The following is a 14,798-nucleotide window of genomic DNA, read 5'->3' on the forward strand; positions in this document are numbered from 1 at the left end:
ATCATGGGATTGTTGTCTATCACATGACGGTGTATGTTTTCATTCCACAGTGTGGGAAGTGACGGAGACAGGATGTTTTGTACTACTGTGTTCCATGATGATCTTGGTTTAGTGATTGTAACATTGTGACTGGTCTGTATCATTTAGCTGCATGTTCCTTTCTGGGGCTCTAAATGGGGTCTTATTCTGAGTGTGACTTTTGGATGTGAATACAGTGGTACCTCGGGTTAAGTACTTAATTCGTTCCAGAGGTCCGTGCTTAACCTGAAACTGTTCTTAACATGAAGCACCACTTTAGCTAATGGGGCCTTCCCGCTGCCGCCGTGCGATTTCTGTTCTCATCCTGAAGCAAAGTTCTTAACCCAAGGTATTATTTCTGGGTTAGCAGAGTCTGTAACCTGAAGCGTATGTAACCCAAGTTACCACTGTATATGAACTTGTCGGACTCCTTATTAGTTCCTTTTCACCTAACCTAGGAATTAATTGGGATTTCAGAAAGTTAAACAAATAGTATAAAGAAGGTCATGAGCATTACTTCAAAAATGGGGAAGAGCTGCGACTCAGGGAGACAGAGTTTGCTTGGCATGGAAAAGCTTCCAGGTTCAGTCAATTGCATCTCCCATTTCGGACTGGGAAAGGTGTCAGTCTGAAATCCAGGAGAGCCACAGCCACTCAGTTGTAGACATTGCAGAGCAAGATGTCCCTGCATCTAAAGCACCAAGGCAGCACAATTACACACACGCACACACACACACACACACGCCAGTGCATGGCAGCTCCAAAACTGACTTTCTGTTCCCACAGTTCAGGGAGGCCGGAGCTGAGAGATGTTGTGTTGTGTTGTGAGATGTTGTGTTGTGTTGTGTTTGAGAGGCCTGCTCCTTCCTGATTTGTATTCCGGCTGCCTCAAGAAACCAGTTGTTGTTGTTGTTAATTCAAGAAAGTTCCCTATCGAGGCTTCCTGTCCCAGGAGGGGACAAACAAACTGCCCACCCACTGCTCTGGTCCCCATCATAAAGGCAGGGAGGCAGAGACACATTATCTCCGCATTGCAGATCCTCATAGCAGTAGAAGTTGTGGCCCTCCAAGAAAGCTGAATGTTGGGAGATCTAAGACAGATAAAAGCATTTCGTTGTGCAGCACATAATTGAACTATGGAACTCACTGCCACTGGAGGCAGAGATGTAAACCAACTTAAAATCATGGAATTGCAGAGTTGGAAGGGACCACAAGGGTCACCTAGTCCAGATCTTTGCAATGCAGGAATCTTTTGCCCAACATGGTGCTCAAGCCGGTGACCCTTAGATTAAGACGATCGTGCTCCACCCACCGAGCTGGGGAGAAGACAAGGGGACAAATTCATGGAGCACTAGGCTGTGACTGGTTCTTAAGCACAATGGCTCTGCTCTGCCTCCACAGTTCAGGGGCAGCAGGCTTCTAAATCTCAGACGCTAGAAACTGCCAGGGGGAGGGGGGAGAGGGAAAGGCTGCTTTTGCTCTCTGGTCCTCCTTGCAGGTTTTCCACAGGCGTCTGGGTGGCCCCTCTTGGGCGCTGGACCAAATGGGACACTTTTTGTGTCCTTCCACGGGGTGAATGGAAGCTCACAGGGAACTTATGATGACACACAAATGTTGCCAACATCATGTAGGGGATGGAGGAAGGGGAGACAGCCCTCAGGCAGATGGGGGAGGAGGTGTATTTATTCTGATATGCCACCACGCCGTGGAAAACGCAGGAAAAGCAGAGCAGGCTGCACCAGTCAGTAGTCAGCAGCCCTGATAGTGGAGCCAGAGAGAGTCCTGCCTGATCTTTGAGGGGTCTATTCCACAGGCATTTGTTGTTCTAGCTGTTGGTATCCCAGGAGAGAAATCAGATGCACCTGCTGCCAAAAAAGACGCTCCTTGGGGGAGCACTGTGCATTTGGGGTGGGGCTGAGGAAGACAGGGAAGGTGCCCTGCGAAATGTATGGGGCAGCACAGGGCATGGAGCCCCTTCTGGAAGCTGCCGGACTGAAGGTCCCATCCTCTGTGTCCCCTGGCCATGCTGGATGGGTCAGAGGGGAGTTGGAGTCCAGCACTATCAAGAGGACAACCCATTAGATGCCCCTGATATACAGAATCCAGCCTGTAAATAAGGAACATTAATGCATCCACATGTGTTGTTAATGCAACACATTGAACTGGAGGAAATGAGAATGCAGTTTCACAGATCAATGAAAAACAAGCTAAAATGGGTGACATAAAAGGAAAGGGGAATGGGAAGGGTGGAGGAAAGGAACAAGCTCAGGTACTGTAGCAAGGATCTAAGGAATACCTGTTGCCCATTCAAAATATGCTCAAGAATCGACAGACACGGCAGTGGAGAAAAAGAAAGTAAAAATTTATTGCTGAGCAATAAAGACCCAGTGGGATGTTTTCCAGAGCCTGGGCCCAGAGCCCTGGGGGCTTTGGGTTTATATACCTTGTTCCAAACAGCATTAAACATTACATATTCATATATTGCAGCAAAATTAAACCAATGAACAGGGGCGAAGCCCTTCCTATGTCCATGTAAATAAGGAACGTTAATGCATCCACACGAAACACATAGAACTGGGCAGAAGCCCCACTCAATGCAAGGAGGTTTATTTCTGTCAAAATGTGGAGATGGAGAGGCTGTATCTGCAGAGGGCATTTGAAGCTGATACCCTGGTTCAATTTATTTTTCATTTTCTTCCCATCTAAGGCCTCCAGAGCAAGGAACTATCCTGCCTGACGTGGGTAAAGGGGTTCATTTTTTAGTCATCTATTAATCCAATGATGCATGAATTTTAACAGCTGCATGAGGTCTTGTGGGGAGAGGAAGGTTTCCTAGAATTGCAGAATTGAGGGTCATCTAGTCCCACCCCTGCAGTGCAGGAAACTTTTGCCCCTCGTGGGACTCAAACCCACATCCCTGGGGTTAAGAGTCTCATGCTCTGCCAAATCAGACATCTCAAAGGGAAAAGAAGATTGAAGGTAAGGGAGCCCCTTTGAGGATAAGATTATTTATTGGGACGGTTAAAAGTATTACTGTCTCTTTAAGAAGGAAGCAGCAGAGGGAATTCTGGGAAAAGGAAGGAAAATGCAAAGCAAGAGCAACCCATTTTTCTTTGGTTATTTCTGCTGATTTTGAGTGGAATGAATCCTCTCAAAGGGCCCTTGGAAAACTGACCAACCTGCTCTTGGAGGGTAAATGGTTTTTATGTCGGTCACTCTGGTCTGGAGAGAAACTCCTGCTGGGCCTGAGAGGCAGATTTAGTCTCCTCAGGAGATACTGAGGTGGGCTTCATTTTCCAACAAATAAAAGAAAGGGAGGAGGGTCTCTCCAAAGAACAAGGCTCCTGAGAACGTGTAGAGTTCGGCTCCTGAGTCAGCGTCAGAAAAAGACACACGTCCCCCTTCATAGTCCAGAGTCACCCGGATCCTCCTGGGCTTCTTCCTCAGGGACAGAGGAGAGTAATGAGGGGAGGTGCAGGCCAAGTACTCCCCTCCCAGATCCTCCACAGACTTCCCCACAGCCCAGATCCCCCACGTAGGACTGAAGGTAAAATAGTCCTTTCTCCTCACAGACATCCTGGCAACCCCCACAAACCACTCTTCCCCACTTTCCACATTGATTTCCCAGAAATGTCTGCCTGCTGTGAACCCCTCATGCCCCAACACACAAAACTCGTCGCTGAATCTCTCAGGATTATTAGGCAGGGCTTGAGGTTTGTCTCCATGTACCACGCTTTTCCGATCCTCCGACAGGATGAGCCTGGGATGGGCTGTGTCTGGATCCAGAGTGACATTTGCTGTTGGGGAGAAGAAGAGGGAAAGAGAAGATTAGGCAGAGTCAGCGGAGAGACAGAAACGGACATCCTGATAAATAAATAAAAAACACCCCAAAAACCCAGATTCCCTTTCAGATAAAGGGGATTTCTTTGCATCGCATGCTAGACTGAGACCCCTGACTCTCATCAGAATAAATATCTTCCTTTATAGTTTTTAAATCAATTTCCTTTACTTACTTATATTCAATGTATATTGTTCCTGCCCCTCTCTAAACCCAGACATTTTCTAAGGGGAAAAACCACCCAGTAAACCTTTTACTCAGCTCTTCTGTGTTATCTAAGGGGAAAGAGAGGAGAATTGGAGGAGGCAGGGGAGGAGAGAAGCTGCTTTCCTCTGACAATCTCTGTGGGAATTGCCCTTTGGGGACATCTGGTTGGGGTGGGAAGAGGACCCCCCTCTTCTGACAACAACAGCAAAAACGAATTATATTTTCCTACTGCCCTTCATCTACAGGTCTCAGGGTGGTTCACAGCATAAAACTACAACATAAAAGCACATATAGGCCTCCCCTCACTTTTGTGGGGGTTATGTTCTGGGCTCTTGGGCCCACAAGTGAAAATCGCATTAAGTGGGGAGCCTGTTTATTCCTGCTCTCCATCTCTCTCACCCACTTGGTCTCTCCTTGCCTTCCTCTCAACCATCTTGGAAGTCTAGGGCTTGCCGCCAGGGCAGAGGAGGCAGATGGCAGGGCAATTTTACAAAGGGCTGCTTATTCCATGCTTCTCTTTTGGATATAATATATACCATAAGACTAGTTCCCTGGGGGAAGAGGGGGATAACTCAAAAGGTTACCAGACAGTCATGATAGGCAAGTGTGGGGTTGCCATATTTTGAAGAGCAAATAAGAAGACACATTGGCCAACTTCTACTTTTAACTACAGATTGCTATGACAACTCTCATTTTAAATACACCTACTCTATGCAGGCTATACAATCTGTGATATATTGCTAGTAAAGGTAAAGGGTAAAGGGACCCCTGACCGTTAGGTCCAGTTGCGGATGACTCTGGGGTTGCAGTGCTCATCTCGCTTTACTGGCCAAGGGAGCCGGCATACAGCTTCCAGGTCATGTGGCCAGCATGACTAAGCCGCTTCTGGTGAACCAGAGCAGCGCACGGAAATGCTGTTTACCTTCCCGCTGGAGCGGTACCTATTTATCTATTTGCACTTTGACGTGCTTTCTAACTGCTAAGTTGGCAGGAGCAGGGACCAAGCAACAGGAGCTCACCCCGTCATGGGGAATCGAACTGCCAATCTTCTGATCGGCAAGCCCTAGGCTCTGTGGTTTACACCACAGCACCACCCGTTCCCATATTGCTAGTAGCAATGTTCTTAACTTTCAACAAAAAAATAAAAAGAAGAATACCTATTGCTCCCTTGCTTGCCACATGAAAGTATTTGGGCTCATGTTCACATCTTGGTGAACATAAGTGTGCACAGAACAATTTATTAAACTGTTTAACATCTGCATATGGACTCTCCTTAAGGGCAGAGGGATATTAACTCTTGCCCTCCCAAACTCCTCCAAGATCTTGTAGCTGAGCCAGCGTCCTTTTAGTTCAGCCACAAGAAAAGGGATTTTGCTAGCTTAAGATGCTGCTCTGTCGCAATTCTCTGCTGCAGGTTAGTTTAGCCAGGTGCCTAAGATCTGAGTCTAACACACTAGAAAACATTTCATGGGTTACTGTAAACCAAAAAAAAAAGAAAAAGAAAGAAAGAATATTGGGATATTCTGCCAAATTTTAAACATGTGCCCAGCAGAAATTTTAATCCTGAAAAAAGAAGACGTATCTGGGGAAAAGAGGACATGTGGCAACTAGGCCTGAAAAAGGTGACATGGAAAAGCAACTCAACTCTCTCTAGGCAGAAATAAAACTCTTCCTTGCTCAGTCTGATCCTTCTGGGCAGTTTCTCTCCCCCTTCTGCACCTTCAAGTCCACCCTCTCTGCCTTTGTGGCACAAACCGCAGGGCTAGAGTCTAGCTGTGGATGGTTCTCAACAGTGCAGAAGAGACTCTTGACCCCCATGAAACTCTAGTCCCCCCCCCCTCCTGTGAATTGGGGTCTCCATGTGAAATCTATCTCTCTGGAGATTTCTGAATGACTGAACATCTGAGGAAGCAAAAAGAGAGGCTTAATGGGCTACACTGCAATAGCTCAAAGAAAATCTTTTTTACAAAACATCACCATAACATAGCATCTCTTGTTTCCTTATATCTTTTTTTAAAAAAATAATATTTATTACTTTTAAACCTTACAAAAAGGAGAAAAGAAAAGAAATAGAAAAGAAAAAGAAAAGAAAAAGAAAAAACAATACAGTACAATATATAAACAATACACAACACAACATTAACATTAACATGTTAAACAAAACGAAAGCAAAAACAGTTCAAAAAACATACATCATACCATCTCAATATCCTCTCTTTCATTCCCTTGTTTCATCGACCTCCTCTCACCTCCCTTTTTGTATTCCATTTCTATTAATTATTTCAGCAACTCCTTTCCATCGTTCTCTATTTTCTGTCATGTGATTATCTTAACATATTTTAACCTTGTTTTCCATTAATACTATGATACTTATTTATACTTAATTCCTTCCTTAAAGCCGTATAATTCCCTTCCAACATTTTTCTAACACTCATTAATTTTACATTATTTCCATATATAAATTTTAAACTTTTTCCAATATTCTTCCACCGTCTCTTCTCCCTGGTTTCGGATTCTGCCAGTCATTTCCATCAATTCCTTTTTTTAAAAAATAGTATTTATTAAGATTTAAAAGATTACAAAGAGAAAAAATAGAAAACAGCATATTAAACAGAAAAACAGAACATCATATCACAAGAAAGAAAAAGAAATGTATATATATATGTATACACAATAAATCTTCCCATAATTTATCTTTCATTTGCTTGTTTCCTTGACCTCCTCACACCTCCCTTTTTTTGTATTCTAGTTCAGTTAGCTATTTCAGCAAGTCCTTTCCATCTTTTCCTATTTTTGTCCTCTATTTTATCTTAATATATTGTAACTTTACTTTCCCTCCTTTCCCCATTTAACAATCTATTTTTTCTTAATCCTTTATAGCATTTCTGCTAAAACCACATTACTTCATTCCAACATCCTTCTAACATTCCTTAATTTTACAATGTTTCTGTAAATAAACTTTAAATTTCTTCCAATCTTCTTCCACCGACTCTTCTCCCTGGTCTCGGATTCTGCCAGTCATTTCCGCCAGTTCCATGTAGTCCATCACCTTCATCTGCCATTCTTCCCGGGTGGGTAGATCTTGTGTCTTCCAATACTTCGCGATGAGTATTCTTGCTGCTGTTGTAACATACATAAAGAAAGTTCTCTCCTTTTTTTGCACCAATTGGCCGACCATGCCCAGGAGAAAGGCCTCTGGTTTCTTCAGTATTTCCGTCAATTCCATATAGCCCATCAACCTGGTGATCTTCTGTCCGAGGCTCTTAACTCTTTTCCAAGTCCCTTCTGCAAGTCTTCTTCATATTTATACATGCACTTTACTTTGTCTTCTCCTGATCTTGTTCTCATTTTCCTTCCTTTGATGCTGAAAAGTAGATTTCGGGGAAATTCCCATCTAGCAATGTTTTTATTCCTTCTCGACAAGTCAGCCAAATCTCCATAGTTAAAACTGAAATTCAAAAGATATTTCCAGTCGTGTTTCAAAGTTCCTCTGAGTCTGGCGGTCCCCACAACTCCAGTCTCCTCCTGACCCAACTCCAGGTCCCAAAAGTCAATAAATCCCTGCATGAAGGGATCTATCCAACTTTCCTTCTCCAGTCCAAGCGGGGCTCCAATCCTCAAAGTCTGACTTTCTCTGAATTCAGTCTTAAAAGGCATCAACTTATAATCGTCAAATTGCATCTGTAAGGCTGGGGCTCTCTCCCTCTCCACTTGTGCAACTTTAGGTTCCACAATCACAACTTTCTCCCCCGCCTTCTCCTCAATTTGCCATGTCAAAATAGATCCCTGTATCAATTCCTGGATAGTTTCTGTGTTAATATTCACTTTTTGTCCCAAATTAGTCACTTTTTGTTCCAAGTTATCAATTTTTATAGTCCTCGCATCCGTCTTCTTATGGAGCTGTTCCAGTGAATCATTAATCTTACATAATGCAACCACTAAGGCTTCTTCTGTCAACATTCTTAACGGTCCAAGGTCAATCCCAGATTCTCACAGTTTTATCTTGCAGGTGGAAATTCCCCAGCTCAGCTCATGTAACAATTTCAAAGGCTTCCTCTAGGGGGAAACAATTTCTATTTGTATCAATCCTTTTAAGCACAGTTCAAACAATAAAGTTAGTTTCAATTTTCAATTACTTTTACTCCTTTTTAAACGCAGAAGGAGACAATGGAAACAATGTATTTCTCTTCTTTAACTTACTGTCAGCAAACAATCTAGTCACAGTCAATGAGCATATCCAAGACTTCAGTCTTACTAGCAGCCCGTTTCCAGGTTCAGAGCGGTGGTGATTTGACTTTCTTCACTCACTCCTGCAGGCTTTACGCGATCTAAAATTTCCCCCCTCTTCTGGTTCCAAGGGGGGATTTGATGATTTAGCGATGGAAATTTAATCCTTTATGAAAGACTTCCCAAGTCTTTAGTTTGCAGTCTCTTTGCTTCAGTCTATTTACAAAAGGGGAAGGCGGACTTCCTGTTTGAAACCTCCCCGTTTTGGTGCCAAATTAAGACGTTTAAAAATCCAATTTTTCGTTCTACTCACGGGTAGTTGTTTTAAGATCAAACTGTCCACAGGAAAAAGTCAGCGCTCTCCGGCAACAGCAATGCGGCTTCACTCCGTGAAAGAAGCAGTCAATTCGAAGCACCGCGCTACTCACCCCACGTCGCTCCGGATCCCCGAAACTGGGTTTCCCCGCGAGTAGGGGAAGCACAAAAGGTGCCAGCCGAATCCCACGTTCACAGGCTTCTCCCACCTGTGATTTTTGATGGGTCCCCGCCCTGGTCGTGGCGGCCAGACCCTAATTTCCACGAAGCAAATTCCTCCCGATCAGAGGAGTTCAGCCATTATCGGAGGCGCTAACCCGGAAGTTCCTCTTGTTTCCTTATATCAAGCAAAAGATGAAGTCATAGAACAAAGAATTGCAAAGATAACAACTGTAGGCCTAAGGAATTAAAACAACTAACGTGTTTAGCTGTGATTCCTGCATTGCAGGGGGCTGGACTAGATAATCTACTATTCCATGATTCCATGGGAATATCAGAAATGGTAAACCATTCTAGAAAATGGCAGAATAAATCATTCAAAATCCACGAATGAAATGGGGCTCTGGACTGGAGGGCTGGAGGAAGCTTTAACATCTGCCCCAAGTGAACTGGTGGGAAGAAGATGTTGAAAATGGAATTTCCAAGCATGTTGACAAACCAGATTGCAGAGGAAGAAGCTGCAGAGCTTTGCCATGTAATTCCAAGGGTCTCGTGCAATGGGGAGTCCTCCCTCATGGAATGGGGCTGATCTCATAAGAAGAGTGGGAACTCTCAGGAGATGGCTGAAGCACGAGAAATGGCTGGTGAGGTTGAAACTCTGACCAAGAGGCGGCTCAGGCCTTGCTCTGCTGCTGGGAGACCAGCCTGGGCAGGAGGTGGAGGAGGGACTGGGTGCTTGTGGGTGCCCCTTTTAACACACTTCACGAGGGGGAAATCCAAGCAAATCTAGAGAAGCCCCAAAAGAACCTCTCCAGATTGTGTGGAGGGAAAACAAAATGTAAGAGAGATTCCTTATACATGAGAACTCGCCAAGATGGACATTGGACTGACCCTGCAGGATCCTCCTTAAGGGCTTTTGTAAGATATTGTAAGGCTCTAACAAGCAGTATATAGATTTTATGAAAGAAAGCAAAATCTATAAAATCAAGGGTGAAACCAGGATACTAGTCTATAGGCAGGAATGGAACTCAGACTGGTGTGCAGGTTCTTTGCAGGGACAAGCTCAGCCCCCAGTCCAAGCCTTCAAACCCAGAACAGACGGTTTAACACCATGAAATATCAGTCCCAATCCCTCCTGTCAAATTGTTCCTCCCCTGGAAATTTACCTTTCTGAATCTGCTTTCTGTATAACACAGCATCTGAGGAAGCAAAAAGATATAAAGCGTAAGGGCAACACTCTTCCACCAGAAATAAATCTCCATACAAAAGTAACACTTCATAATGTAGCATCCTTGAATTGACTCCATTCAGAGCAGGAGAACCTCCAGAAGGACAACCCCAGATTGTGTAGACTGGTAACCAAAAGGAAAAGGAGGTTCCATATAATTGAAAACGTCACAATATACACGGGCCATTCTGGGGGACAGGAAATGAAGGCTGGAGCACCAAGAAGGAAGGTATCCTGGGGTTACTCAATTCCATGCAATAAGAGCCTGGCATGTTCAGTTCTGAAGAAATAATAGAATTCCCAGTGTGAAATCCTGGCAGCCAATTTTCATTACCTTTCAATTGTTTCATTGCATCCTCCACAAGGAGATTTACATCACAGGATTCCAAGATCCTGTTCCTCAGCTCTGGAGGGAAAGGCAGTGGCTTCTCTGGACTCTCTCTTTTCTCATACCTGGTGAAAAGAAAAACAATGTCAGCCCATTCAAATCCACAATTTCTGTTAAAGGAAAAGAAAGGAATGGAGAGGAAGTCAGCTGGAAGAAGCCTAGAGGGACAGGCAGGCGCTGAGTGGGGAGTTTCTTCCTCACTACGGACTCCTCAGCCAGACCCCCAAGGGCCAAAACAGCAACCCCAGGCCTCTGAATCTCCCCACTGATGTCAATTCAAAGAAGAAGCAGAATCATATGGTATCAAGGGGCAGGAATTGTCTGAGGGTGATAAGAGTGCAGCACACATTTCCTTTCTCTAGATGTCCCCAGAGAAGAGGTGAGGAAGAAAAGAGATTCACAACCAAATCATATTATTCATCAAAAGGGCATTCAGGCCAATACAAAACAAATTATACACATGGCAAAAGTAAAACCAAACCTCACAAAGGAAATGGCGCTAATTCACTGGGGAGAATTGGGGTGCTACAAGTTCCAAAGAGGGGGCTCTACTTTTACCTGTGAGGTGTTGCAGGGAGTGAGTCCTACAGTCTCCCCCCTGCAGCCCCTGGAGGGCCATGTCTGAGGTTCTTGCATCTCAGCTTCAAAGAGTGATGCTAATGGAAATGAGCCAGATCCACTTACCTCTGCAAAGTCTTTCTCACATCCTAGAGGGGAAAAGAGAAGGGAATTCACTGCACACCACAGGCCATACTAGGAAGACCCCCTCAGACCCTGGCCCTCAGATGTCAGTCTGCCTGGCACATGCCAAGGTTTTGGGTAGGGATGGCGGAATCAGCCAGTTTTGGTTTCTCACAGCTTTTATTTTCCCAGTCTGAAATTATGAATTTTTTCAATATCAAGTTTTCCACATTTCCACATCAGTTTGCAATTCTTGTTTAAAATCCTTTTGAAAATCCACCAGCATTTAAGGGAATCTCACATTTATGGAGATTTCAACCCATCTCATGTCTTAGATTATAATTTATTAAATCCAGTTTGCATTGCGCAATTCAGACGGAAGTAAGACTACAGGATAATCTTACCAGGGAACTGTTCCAAATTGTCTTTCATAGCAGTCCCCAAATTTCAAATTCTACTTTTCAATTGGAAATTTAAAAAAGCACCTGCAGCATAAAATGCCTCCAAAGGGGTAATAAAACAGCTCCGTGTTTCTTTGGGCTCATCCACACTTCTGCTTTTCCTGTGCCCAGAAAACACGGGTCCAAAGGGTTTTGCCTTTGCCCTGCCGCTTTCCCTCAGGAAAAACCTGCTCCTTAGTGCAACATCAAAGCAAACGTCAATGCAGAGAAAACCTGGCTGAGGTTTGCTCTAATTCAGCAGTAAAAATAGGGTTTTCCTGGAGGAAAGGGGTGGGACAAGCAGCAGTCTGGATGAGTCCCTCTGTCTTGCTCTTTGGTCACTGTGACTGAGCACCATTTCGGGCTGATCTGGATCCATTGTGAAGGGGATCAACCAGAAGTTGTGGAGGAAACGGGAAGAGAAGCTTGGCCAAGAGACCATGTCGGAAGGAGGCCTGAATCCTTGGTGAAGCCCCTCAAAGGGCAGGAAGGCAGCATTGTCAAGATGGAAGAGCAGAAGATCAGCTCCCGTTCCATCAAGAACACAGAAGAAACTCTAGTCTGCATTCAGGTTAGTTAAGCTTCCCAGGTCTCTTGGGTCTTCCTGTCCATTACAAACCTGACTAGAGGCTCCATCAACTCAGCCCCTGCACTCCTTGCATACATGAAAGGGGCAGCCTTTTCCTGGAGCCTTGGGCTGTTCCTGCCACCATCTTACCTGCAGGAGTTCACTCGCTGGCTGCTGACTCTTCTCCTCCATCTCCTGGATGATCCTCTCAAGAGAGGAGAGTTTCCTGGAGAGTCTGGCCAGCTGCTCATCCCTTCTCCCTGCAATCTCCTTCTCCACCTCTTCCATGTGAGTCAGCAGACGTTTTTCTTGTTCTTCCAGGAACCGGCGCAGTTCTCTGAACTTCTCCACAGTCTTCAGCCTCTCTGTTTCTGTTAATTTCTGCAAGAAAAGAGGAGGTTTGAGTGTGGAAGGTGTTCAGCCTTCAAACCATCAGGAAGAGCATGATGGGAATTTCACAGGGAGGACACTTCTGATTTTTCAGAGACATGAAACCTCCAGTGGCTAAAGATGTAAACCTTTATTTTGAGGGGAGGCCCTCTCCATTGCTGTTTCTATTTACTTCTATTTTGCAGAGAGCTACAGCCTAATGCAAGGAGCTTTTTTTCTAACCACGGATATTCCCTGCATGTTTTGGGGCATGGCATAACCAGAGTTCAAAGTTGTTCAGAGAACATTCATGGACATAAAACACCCCTCAGTTTAGGCTGGTTCCATTTAGGTGTAGGAAGGCAGCAGAAACAGGAGGAGGAGGTGGACAAAGTGCAGAGTTCATCCCCATTGCTCCTCTGTTTTCTTTAAAGGTTCAAAATGGCCCGAGTTTCCTAAAAATGAACAAGAGCAACATTTAGAAAGATAATTCTGTAGTAATATTTATGGTAAATCAGGATCTGGATTGAATTGCTTCCACTCCCACAGCTCACAAGTCCTCAGGCGTCTCCTTGACTGCTATTCACAAAATAAATGACAAGGGGAAATAAATTCTATTTACTGGCACTCAAAGGTAAACTTACCCAATTTGCTATTGCTGAAAAAATATGGAGACCAAAACAGAGCAATCCTTTGAAATTCACACCTCTGAATTTTTCAAGGTTGACGAAGCCAGGTAATGTTCACAAAATATGTATGTATGAGGGTAAAGTACAGATCAGAATATTTATACAAGGAGGTAGCTATCCTAACATCTGATTCATTTTCAGAATAATAGATTAATAAACAGACTGATATGGAGAAATGAGAAATGGGGAGAAGCTCAAATGGGCAGATTTCCCCATCCCTCCTCAGTCCTGACTCGACTCTTCAAGTGCTTCTTCCCTCACTAGTAATAAGAGTGGCACTTACCAGAAGGTCTTTGCTTTCCTTCTCCAGGGCTGCTTGATAGGCCAGAATTTCCTCTCTCTCTTTCCTCAGAATCTCCAGGTGGCGACAGATCTCTTCCTAAAGAGAAAAGGGGAAACTCAGGTCTGATTGAGACAGACAGAGAGCAGGTGAATAGTATGCTGGCTTCTTGCGCCCAGTGGTCTTGCTATAATAGCAAAGTAGTTTACTGAAGGAAATAAAAGTCCAGAGGTTTTCAATCTTTTTGTTTCCAGGACTCCCTGGACCAGCTACCTTTTTTCTGTGCCAGCCCTGTGGGGCTCAGGGACCCATTTAGGTCACCCCTTGCTTACAGACTTCTACCTAGTCTTTGCAGATGCTACTCAGGGATATCAAGGGAGATCCCTTTGTCCCCCTGGCAGAGAGAAAGACTTCAATGTCGGTACACCTTTCAACCGATGTCAGCGACTGGGCTCAATAACCGGTTCTGCCCCGACTGGGCTAGGCGACTGGAGCACTTTCAGAGAACCTCCAATCCTGGAAAGCAGGTCTCAGTGCACTGGACCCACAACTCTGAATTGTGAGCACCAGCTAGCTGTGAAGCAAAATCCTTTTATTTCTAACAGCTACTACAAACTACTGGCTTGCCTGAGTGTTACAGCACCCACTCGGCCATCTAGTCACTACATAGGTCAGTCAGGAGCGGAAGAGTAGAAGAGCAGTTTCTGCCCCCTCTTTTCTCAAAACATCAGATCAGGAGATTCTTGCAATCGGATGGGGTGCAAATATCAACATTCAACTCCCTCCTCCCAGCCATCCCAGGAGACTTCAGGCTTCCCTTTGGCTGCTTTTTACATAATAAACAACCACCAATTCATGCCATGCCTACTTTGGACCTGAGAAGTAAAAAGAAGAAAAAGAAGCTATTTCTCCCCCTCCAGATCCAGGGATCTCCTACCTTGTATTCCTCAGAAGCCTCCTTCAGAGGAATCACCTTGTGATTTTCATGTTCCTTTGATTTGTCACACACCAGGCAGATGGGGGCTTCATGGACTTTGCAGAAAAGCTTCAGGGGCTCCTGGTGATCCTGGCAGACTCCTCCTTTCCCTCCTTCCTCCTTTCCCTCTTGAAGGCTGAGATTCTTCGCTATTTCTACCACGTTAGCCAGTTGCCGGTTGGAGACGAGGCTCCTCCTCTGGACTCTTTCTCTGCACTGAGGGCAGGAAGCCTCTGCCTCCGATTCCCCCCAGAACAGGACCAGGCAGGATCGGCAGAAGTTGTGCCCACACTCTGGGATGGTCACTGGATCCTTGAAGTAATCCAGGCAGATGGAGCAAGTGGCTTCATCACGGAGATCCTGGACGGGACGTCCAGAAGCAGCCATGGCTCCCTCGAGTGAGTTAAGTTTCACT

The 14,798-nt window shown here is 44.9% G+C and overlaps 1 protein-coding gene across 1 annotated transcript; it reads right to left on the bottom strand.

The window, feature by feature from the left end:
- Positions 1-2,359: 2,359 nt before the first annotated feature.
- Positions 2,360-14,798, bottom strand: LOC308470152 (zinc finger protein RFP-like). Its single transcript, XM_080993441.1, has 8 exons — positions 14,345-14,798; positions 13,411-13,506; positions 12,220-12,450; positions 11,065-11,087; positions 10,327-10,445; positions 9,931-9,963; positions 5,936-5,965; positions 2,360-3,815 (listed from the first exon to the last, which is right to left on the bottom strand). Exons 1-8 carry the CDS (start codon positions 14,768-14,770, stop codon positions 3,286-3,288), a joined length of 1,488 nt encoding a protein of 495 aa, XP_080849567.1. The 5' UTR covers positions 14,771-14,798; the 3' UTR covers positions 2,360-3,285.

Source organism: Podarcis pityusensis (assembly GCF_964106645.2).
Source record: "Podarcis pityusensis genome assembly, chromosome: 2".
In the NCBI taxonomy this organism is placed as follows: domain Eukaryota; kingdom Metazoa; phylum Chordata; class Lepidosauria; order Squamata; family Lacertidae; genus Podarcis; species Podarcis pityusensis.

Bases quoted from the DNA above. Each gene is read 5' to 3' on its own strand.
- LOC308470152 (XM_080993441.1), bottom strand. From the start codon at position 14,770: ATGGCTGCTTCTGGACGTCCCGTCCAGGATCTCCGTGATGAAGCCACT. The intron at 11,088-12,219 runs GTAAGATGGTGG...TTTCCCCTCTAG, and splicing joins CAGCGAGTGAACTCCTGCAG to GATGTGAGAAAGACTTTGCA. The intron at 5,966-9,930 runs GTAAATTTCCAG...TTGCTTCCTCAG, and splicing joins CAGAAAGCAGATTCAGAAAG to ATGTTCAGTCATTCAGAAAT.